At 52.9% G+C, this 9640-nt stretch overlaps 1 protein-coding gene across 4 annotated transcripts in view; it reads right to left on the bottom strand.

Annotated features, from left to right (window-relative positions):
- Positions 1-2607: 2607 nt before the first annotated feature.
- The window catches only part of RAP1GAP2 (RAP1 GTPase activating protein 2), a 54253-nt gene continuing 47220 nt past the window's right edge, over positions 2608-9640 (bottom strand). For 3 of the 4 annotated variants that reach the window (XM_072882327.1, XM_072882326.1, XM_072882330.1), the window contains 4 exons: positions 9301-9427; positions 7931-8010; positions 7684-7722; positions 2608-6729 (listed from right to left, as the gene is read on the bottom strand). In XM_072882327.1, the coding sequence (XP_072738428.1) occupies positions 7714-7722; positions 7931-8010; positions 9301-9427 (216 nt within the window). In that variant the 3' untranslated portion in view covers positions 2608-6729; positions 7684-7713. The remainder of the gene's footprint in view (positions 6730-7683; positions 7723-7930; positions 8011-9300; positions 9428-9640) is intronic. The other variant, XM_072882328.1, reaches the window with a different exon arrangement.

The following is a 9640-nucleotide window of genomic DNA, read 5'->3' as shown; positions in this document are numbered from 1 at the left end:
ACATAAAGCTGTCATGAGCATACCCCAAGAGCAGTGTCTGTTGAGGCAGCCAGCAAAGGCCTTCTTTGTGCTAGGCACAGCATGTTGTCCTTGGCCAAAAATAGGCTAAGAGTGGGAGGAAAGAAACCATATCCCTGTCTGACGTGGAAAATGTCGAAGGTTGCTCAGTGTCGGGGCAGGCTCGGCTCCTCCCCTGATTTCGGAGGACAGCGGGGGGTGCACAGAGGTCCCCTCTAACTCCTGGGCTGTCTGCTCGAAAGGTGAAGAGCTGCTTTCTCCACGGTTGCTGTGGCTGCTCTAGACCACCCCTGATGGCTCACCCAAAGCCTTCTGTTCTCCCTCTTCATGCAAGCAAGTCTGGCACTTTACTCATGACTCTGCAAACTCACGGAAATGGCTCAGTTGCCATATATTTAAATTCTGGCAGGAGGCAACCAAAACCCCAACCAGCCCGGCTGGATCTTTGAAAGAAACAAATTGCCTGAGCAGTGTACATTTCCATCATTTTTTTCAATAACAAGCTTGGATTTTAGAATATTTTCTTATAAAAAATGAGCACCAGTTGGCTAATTTTGACAAAGGGATATAATTCTCAGATATAGTGAAGTTCCTGCGAGGTCATTTGTTGTCTCTGAAACAGAAGTCCATGCAGAGGAAGAAGGCCTTGGCAAGGGAAAAGATATAGCGTGGCTCAGGCGGTGTTGTCGTAGGGTCAGGGGAGAAAAGAGGGAAGATGTGCAGGACGGACAGAAGCTGTAATAAATTTCCTTCTCATAGGAGAAGCTTTAGTGGGAGCTGCATTGTCCCAGAAACCCAAAACAAATCCAGAGACTATTTATTAATTTTATTTTTTTATTCCCTTTTCTTTGCTCTCCTTTGGGTTTAAAAGGGGTGAAAGATGGGTTTTTTCTGACCAACGAAGAAAAAAAAGCCGTAAAAAGACAAATGTGTTTATTCTGATTCATTGCAACAACAACAAAAAAGTAGGAACTAAAAATTCAAGAGAGGAGAAATATCTCCAGCACATTGCCAACCCCCCCAACATATTTCCCTACCGACACAAATCCAGTAACCATCAGTCACTAGCGACGCGTTCGTGCAGCAGGACCGACGTGCTGGCTGTCGCCAGCCCTCTGTAAAGCGCTTGCCGCTGTTTCAGGTGAGTTTTGCCATTCTCCTCAGGAAACCAGAACCTGACCACAGCCGGAGGAAAGAGGTGGCTTCATCTTGGGCTGAACTCGCTTCGTTTTAGCCACAGATGGGATTTGGCAACAGACGGATTCAGTGCTGGCTCATCATCCTCTGGACAAGGGGAGAATTTGGGTTCAGTAACCGAGAATAATTTTTACTCTAATAAAGATTTGTTAAGAGAAACAGAACTTTTTAGGTTTGGTTTTGTTCTTCATCTGCCATTCCGGGGGGAAGCCAGGGGCCCTGGTGAGCGCATCTCCACAGCTCACGCTCTGCCCTAGGCGGGCGCGCGCAACCCGAAGCAAAGTCCCGAGTCTGCGGTTCAAAGGAGGCTGGGGTGACCTCCCCTGGGCGCTGGCAGCAGCTCAAGCGCTGCCCAAGCCCCTTTCCCGGGCAGTTTGCGCTTGGCTTTGCTGTGCCTGGGCAAGAGCAGCCGCAGCCCCAGCCCATCCCACCCCGCTGCTGCAGCCAGCGCCCGCCGGGACCCCGTCTCGGCCCCCCGGGCACCCACGGCCCCAGCTGGGGCTGCCAGGGGTCCTGCCGGAGCGTCCCCCGCGGTGTCGAGCTGGGGTTGCCGCAGGGTCCGCGGGCATCAGGCACCCGCGCCTGGCTGCTGCCTTGTGGAGGGTGAACAAAATGCTCCTTGTGGTGGAACTTTTTTCCTGGCAAAACCAAGTATTTTATTCTCACAGGTACAAATTAACGGGTTCGTTCCCCTCATTACAAAACGTTAAAAAGCTGACGCTGGCTAATAGCTTTGTGCTTCATTCCTGAGCCATGGGGAGAATGTACCAGACACACCGCCTCCAAACAATAACGGCTTTTTTCTTAGCGCCCTGGGAGGAAGAGACCCGGGAAATTAGGGGGATTTGAAAGGAGCCTGAGGAGCTGGAGAGAGAAAATCCAATTTCATAGTTAGCTCACGGAGGACATCCAAAGGCAGCCAAGATGCCGGAGACCGACGACCCAAGGTAAACTAAGCTGGTTTAGACAAACTGAATTGCTGCCTGATTATTTTCTTTACCACATGTGGGCTGGCTGCTGACAGGGACCGGTTTATACTGAGGGACCAGTTTATATTGAGTTTTATGGGGCACTAATTCCAGTTCAAACAGAACAGTTCACCTGATTAAAATTCCTAGGCATTTGTAAAAGAGAAGCCGGCTCCTCCTCTGCTGAGCCAGTCCTAGCGTTCCGAGCATCAGCAGAGATGTCCCGATTTACGCCTTCTGGCACCCTGACGCGCCTCTGCTTCAGTTTGTGCCTTTATGTGAGCTCACCCAGATTCACAGCAGTAACGGCTCAGCCCCGTTGCATGGTTTTTACAGGGATATAAAGAAGATCATTGTCTGCTCCCAAAGAGCTCAGTCACTTTATGGACATACACAACGTAGTACACATATGGACACAAAATATGTTATTTATTGTGAATTTGCAAAGACACAGTTAAGCAACAAAATATACATTTGTGAACCTTTAGTTTTATACATAACAAATACAATCTGCTACCATAGCAATAAATTAAATGTACATTATTTACAACAGACATAGGCCACCAGGAACTACAAAGCACCGCCTCTCTACATAAAAAATAAACTTTGTCAGATACATTTCTTCAAGATTTATTTGCACTCTATAAACTCGCTTCACATTCTAATGATATAAATTCAGCATTTCCCTTTGCAGGATATACGCAGTGCTACATTCATTAAAACATAATGAAAGCATGCTCTAGGACTGGGGAATGACAGACTCTTTGCCAGCTCTAGTGGAACAGAAGTTGGAACATCAGCAAAGCAACATGAGTGCAAGGTGCGATCTGCAGAGGCGCTGAGCTCTGACCAGCCGCCGGTTTTAAGAGCGGTTATCAGCGCTAAGCACCTCCTGCAGTCAAGCCGAAGACAGCCGAGAAACCTCAGCCCAGGTTAACAAACCCATTCACGCCAGCGACACACCCTGGCCCCTTCACCTGCCATTCCTGAAGACCCTCAAAACTCTGGAAAGAAACTAAGTTTGTGCTTAGGATCCCCCCTTGTCGCTCAGAAAAAAAGCACTTTCATGTTGTGCTTAAGTGTAATCCTGTGCTTGACTTGGTGGGAGTTCAAGAGGATGCAAGTACATGCTAAGTGCTTTCCTGAATAAAGCCCAGACGGAGCAGCAGCTCGCTGCCAGCTCTCAGCGGCTGCAAACCAGTCCCCAGGGCTAACGCAGGAGACGCTGGCGGAGGGGAGCAGGTTTCCCTCCCCGCTCTGCTGCGAGGACCCGGGCCCTGCAGCACCGGCACTGGGGAGGTGGACCTGGACCCGACCTGCCTCTGCCTCTCACCAAGGTGATGAACCGGTCCAAGCCAAGGGGCGGCCAGGGTGCAGCCGCAGCAGGCGGGGAGTGAAACCCCGGCGAGAAGGGGAGCAACCCCCCGCGACAGGAGAGACCTCCCCACGCAGCCGGGGGCTCCCCCCATCCTCTGAGCCCCTTCTGCTCCCGGTGCAAAGTCACTTCCGAGTCCGGTAGAAGTTATGTGCATGGAAACGGTGGGGATCAGAAAGGAGAATGCACTGCCCAGTAATTTTAGTGTCAGTTAAGGATCCTTTCTTTTATAGATAGATACATATACACATATAAAAAAATCCCTTTTATATATGTATACATACGTGTGTGCCACTTACAAGCACAAAACATGTTGCAATATATATACAGGAACACCTTCACCCACTGCTGGAAGTGCAAATGCCTCCGAGGTTTAACACAGCCGCTGGTCAGTCCCAGCACCGCCACGGGACAATTCGGGACAGTTCAGGGGCTGAAAGGAGCACGCCACGCACACACAGCTGCAGGGCAGCGCAGGCAGGCAGAAACCACGCCAGAGCCTGGCTAGGACAGGGGCTTTAAAAGCCCAGTTGCTACTAAGGATGTTGCAGTAGGCTTTTACAACCTGTTGTGAGGAGCGCTGTTGAAAATGTCCCAGAGCACGCAGGAGCCGCTGGCAACCCTTGTGCCAGACCTTGGCTCCAGGCCCTGCTGCCAGTCCAGCAGGCTGGCGCGGGGAAAGACAAGTCCAACGCACCGCATCTCTCTCCCTGAAGCTTCACACTGTCCTGCCTGCCTGTTAATCCCACTAGAATAATTCTACAAATCAATCTAGGTCAAAAAGGAAAGTCACAGTTTCAAGTTAAAAAATAAAAATAAAAATTAAAAACCCAGCTGACAGTAGCCACTGCATCTTCTGCTGAAAGATCTCACGGAGATCAACACCCATGCGAATGTCGATGTCTACAGAATCAAGCAACTTCTCAGGGAAAGAAAGCAAAACCAAGAACAGACCCTCAAAGCAAGTCGTTGCACCAGTCAGTATTTCTCTGCACAGCATAAGAAAACCAGACCAAAAGCTTCTAAGAGGAAGAACTGGGGATGGGTTTGAAAGTGCTGCCAAAGCATCGTCGGACAGAAGTGCTGAACAGCAAAGTATGTGGATCCTGAGACATCTAGAGCTAGCTACGGGCCAGGCTAAGCACACTGTGCTTTTCCTCTTTCAAAGAAAACCTCAAGATTTAAGCTCTATTTAAATGCAACTCACTGAAAGCAGGAGGGGGTGTCCCCACTGGCGGTTACTGGTATTTACTAGTCCTACACGGCGCACTTAGGGCCTGTGAAACTGTTCTCCGCCTTTTCCACAACACGCTTTCCTCCTTTAATCTGGTTCCTCTCCCATTAGGGCTACAGCCTTTCCTTTTCAAATGGATAAATTACATGCACAAGTGGGAGCACCTATATGAACCGAACAGTAAGGCTGTCGGATAGTCCCATGCAGACTCTCGGTTAGCAGAGCCGGTTCGGTTTGGCTTGGCTTGGCTTTGCTCTGGTCCAGGGGGAGGTGACGGGGAGGAGGGGAGGCGATGGGTTGCTTCTACAAGCGCTTGCCCCCGCAGAGGGGCAGCCCCCGGCGGGCGGCCCTGGGAATCCCCCGCAGCGGCTGCCCGGGGCTGCTTCTAGGCATGCAATTCTGCATGCGCCTCCTAAAATTCGCTGTCAGATACTTCTGTGCCCCTCGGAGCTCCAGCTGTGTAAAGTTAACTTTGGCACTCAAAGTTCTGTTTTCATTAGGAATCATGAACTCAAAGAATTGCTTTCACTTGAGATTGAGAACCTTATTTCATGGGGGGTTTTGCAAAGGTCACAGATTGTGGTAAAGGGGAGGAGGGAGCATCTCTGCAGCATCGCAGTGTATCTTTCCAAAAACTGATACGGGAAATCTATGAGTAATGTCAAATTCATGGACAGACTTTGGAAAACTTTAGCCAAAGTTCCATAAAAGAGCAAAGGATTTCTTGGCATGTTGAGAGAGGTATTTTTTGGAAAAGGGCGTTAGGAAGTCACCTTGCAGAATTCATAATCCTCGTCTTCCAAAACAAACAAAAGCACATTCAAAAGCAGAGGGAGAGATTCTGCATGGGTGGAGCAGCCTAATGCCATCCAAATCACCGGAGTTCTATGCATTTGCTTGCCTGGTGATCCAACCCATGGGTAAAGCAGAGCCCACACAGTAAATGCACTCTGAGTGACAGTTCTGGTATTCAGATATACTAGAGCTTTAGCTTTGGTTAATCTTTTCCAGGCCTGTGCTCAGAGTTTCAGCCAGGGAAAAGGCAGGGAAGCCGTATAAACCATTTCCCGAGCTGCCAGGAGAGGATGAGTCGGCCCCGCTCACCGGCTCTGCTCCCCCGGGACCGGTTCAGACGCCCTCCTCTTGCGCCAGACACTACGTACGGATGGAGTAAGAGGCTGCACCTGCCCTGAAAGTTTTGCAGTGTGGGCAGAGAGCTGGAGGGGGGAGGCAGCCAGGGCTGGCGAGCTGCTGCAGCTCCCGCTGCCCTGCGCCGGGAAAAGCCGCCCGGGCAGCACTGCAGGGGGGAAATTTTGCAAGGGGAAAATTTTGCACGGGAGAAATTTTGGCCCGTTGTCTCCAAACAGAGAAGAGCGACAGCAAACGACGGGGCGGGGGAACGGCCCTGGGGCCAAGCAAACACATCAATTTGCCCTGACCATCCACCCTTCCAAAAACCAAACACAAAAGCCCCTGTTTCCCCTGATAGCTGCAAAGAAAGCATGGAGGCACCCGAACCGCGCGGGGGGTCCGTCCTGCTTCCCCTCTGCCCGAGAGGAGCCGGCAGGCAAGCTGGGAGGGGGCATGGATGGCGCCCGCCTGGCACCCACCAGCCACAGCACACACGGGCGCCCGCGGGGTGACACGGCACGGCACCGTGGAGGGGACTCGGCCCCCGGCCGCACGCGTGTGCCAGGCGGTTGGAGACGATCTCCTCCCGTGGCGCGGAGGGAGGGGTGCGGGGCATTGGCTGGCAAGGGTTCACCCAGCGGGAAGGTGGCCGGGTCCCTGTCGGGGCAGAGATCGCAGCAAGGTGAGAGCTTCTTCCCAGCGCAGAGGTGCAGCCGGGAGGTGAGGGCACCTCGCTGCCCGCGGCCGGGGCGTGCATTTTCCCATGGGATGTTGAAGAGTTTTCCCTTTGTTGAAACAAAAATTCTCTGCAAAGAAGAAGAGGATAAAAGTGTCAGAGACTGTGGGAGGAGAATATTCTGGCGATGGCGGCGATGGCGGCGAAGCACTGGTCCCAGGGAGGGAGCCGAAGCCGTGGCAGTGCCCATCCCTGAAATGCCAAGCAGCCCACCGCCCCCGGGCTGGGAGAGGAGGAAACTCAGTGAGGGGCTAAAAATCATTGCTTTTTGAGACCCATGCTTTCAGAAATGGAAATTCCTCTCATTTTAAGTTTTATTGGCTCTTCTACTCAGCTAGAAACTTCCTAATGAAAACCCTGATTTCAGGACATAGAAAGACTCCAGGAACCAGAGCCTGTGAGAAAAACAGTAAATAAATTCCTCACGGCTTGCAAATGCCTCCTGCGTGAAAGCACCCACTCGTGCTGGTGGCCCTGCGCACGGGCAAAAGCCGTGGCCCCGGACAGAAAGTCCCCCAGCCACCGAGAGCCCAGGCTAATCACGCTGCTCATAAAATCCACCTCGCAAACTGACTGCTCCCGTCTGGTTTTTGGAAGGGGCAGGGACACCTCCTCTGCTTTTCCACCCCCAGTGCACAGAGCAAAGCACAGCAAACTTCATCCTCCCTGCGGAGACGGGCACAAGCGTTTCACAAAGCGGTTAACTGGGAAGAAATGAAACCTGCTGGGCTGTGGCACATCGGCGCGGGCGGCCGAAGCACTGCGGGAGCACCTGCAAGGACTCCAAAAGGAACACGCAAAGCTATGCACCGGCACCGACGGGCACAGACCTGCCTGTCATTAACCGCTACAGTTTTTCTCACTCAGTGCTGCCCTCATCTTGTAAAAGCATTCAGGATGCTTTAAGATATATTATTGATCACGTATTTAACAATAAACAGTGCAACTAGCCAACGTTAGCTACGCACACTTGACCACAGATGAGACAAGTCATTTTGCACGACACCGTATCACAAACACTCACCTTTTACAAGTTCATGACTTCTTCTTCCTGCTAGTGGCTCTAAACGAGAAACAGAATACGGGTTGGGTTGCAAATGAAGGGGCAAGACGTCACGAAATCCCTTCCCCGCCCTCGCTGACTGCCCCTGCGGGCTCTGCCTCCTGCCCCGCAGCCCCCACAAACCCCGCAGCCCCGCGCCTGCCTGCGGCCGGGCAGGGCAGGACGCGGCCACGCAGCACCTCGCCTGGCGAGGGCCACCGGCACCTACCATGCTGGAGCTGCTGTGGCTGAGCTTGTCGAAGCGAAACTTCAGGTTTGACCTTGGAGAGTTTCTGTTCTTTATATCTGCTGGAGGGAGGGGAAAAGCAAAGAAGAAAAATAATAATCTGTGAACAAAAATATCTGCTGAAGCTGTAGCGCTGACTGCCGCTCGACCAGCCTGACAGCCAGGCACTTCAATAGACTGTCATGAGTGCTACCAATATTTAGTCTATCTTGGCTGAATGTTTGGCAAAATCTGTACATTAAATGTTTTTGATGGAACAAATTGAGGCTTAATTACATTTCAGTCTTTCTACTGGAAATGCCACTGCAAAGGCTAGAAGAAATGACTGATCCGTATAATGTATGGGTGGATTTCCATGTTCTTGGCAGGAAAAATAGAAAATAAACACTTTAAACATTAAAAGGGGGTGGTTTAATAGTTCAGAATATCGCTAATGAAATAAGGAGGAGGACCTGTGGGGTGCTGAGATACAAAAAGCCAGCCAGCCTGCACTCTGCAGCCCAGCTTTCCCCCGTGTCGTTCCCAGCTACGGAGCTGTTCAGGACGGATTTGTGCCTCCCTGGCTGTTTCGCAAACAGCTCCCAAGTTCACGGTGTGGGTTTTCACTTGGATCGCGGTGCCTTCCGGCAGGCGTGCTGCTGCACGAGGAGATTAAAGCCGCTGTGATCTGCGGGCGAGGGGCGAGCGCTGCAGACATTCCCCAGCCCCAGCACCACCGTGCCGTCACCGCAGGATGCAGCAGCAAAGGGCCATTTCTGCCAGTTTTACCCTGTTGAATTGCACCACATTTTGCAAATCGTCCGACTGGAACGGATGGAGTCGGTGGCAGAGTGAGTTAGCAGCAGGGGTAATGGAGCCAAGACCAAGGGATGCTGCTTGTTTATGAAATAATTTGTGAGTCATGGCTCGGTCCTTGGAGACAGTGAGTTTCCACGACTACTGCACACGTCTGGCAGGGGAGAAGGGAGGAAACAAAGCCACAGCAAAAGCCACCTCTGCGCTCTAATTTAGAAGGGAAACAAATTCCCCATGGAAATGCAGAAATAAAGCAGATGGGGCCGCCTCTCCAGAACAGCCCCATTGGGATCGGGGTTTCGGGAGGAGAGAGGGCTTGCCCTGCATCCCGCGGGATGCCCACCCTGCCAGGGCAAGCATGGCTGCCGCTTTGCCCCATCACCTTCGGCAGCCGCCTGCAGCCCGGGCGAGGCTGGGGAGGGGGCTTCTCCGTCCCAGAGCCGCAGACCCCATCCCAACCTGCCACTGCGGAACCCCAGGGGCTTCCAGGGACTCCAGGAGCAAAGGCAGAGCTGGTGCCCCCCCGCCCCGGGCCCTCCCACGCCCCCGCGACCCACCTGTGGGGCTCCTGCTCATGATCACAGGGGTGGCCGCAGCCCCCACGCTCGGGCTCTCGCTGCCGGGCGAGGCGCTGTAGACAAAGACGTCCTGCTTGAACGGCGATGCCGTAGACGGCTGGCTTCCCTGCATGGGGAGAGACCGGGACACAGCTTGCTTTTGTGCAGCCAGCTTTCCTCCCCGCGCCCTGCTGGTGCCTCGGCACATCCCTGCTCACCAGAGCCCCGCAGCGTGCCCGCCCGCGGGAGAGCTCGTCCTGACGGAGCAACGTCCTGGCCCCGGCGTGCCGAGCACTGTCCCAGTGCACGCCAAGGCTCACTGGGGTGTCCCACCGGGCAC

Source organism: Ciconia boyciana, chromosome 17 (genome assembly GCF_034638445.1).
Source record: "Ciconia boyciana chromosome 17, ASM3463844v1, whole genome shotgun sequence".
NCBI classification, from domain to species: domain Eukaryota; kingdom Metazoa; phylum Chordata; class Aves; order Ciconiiformes; family Ciconiidae; genus Ciconia; species Ciconia boyciana.
This window is presented reverse-complemented; position numbering and strand designations above follow the sequence as displayed.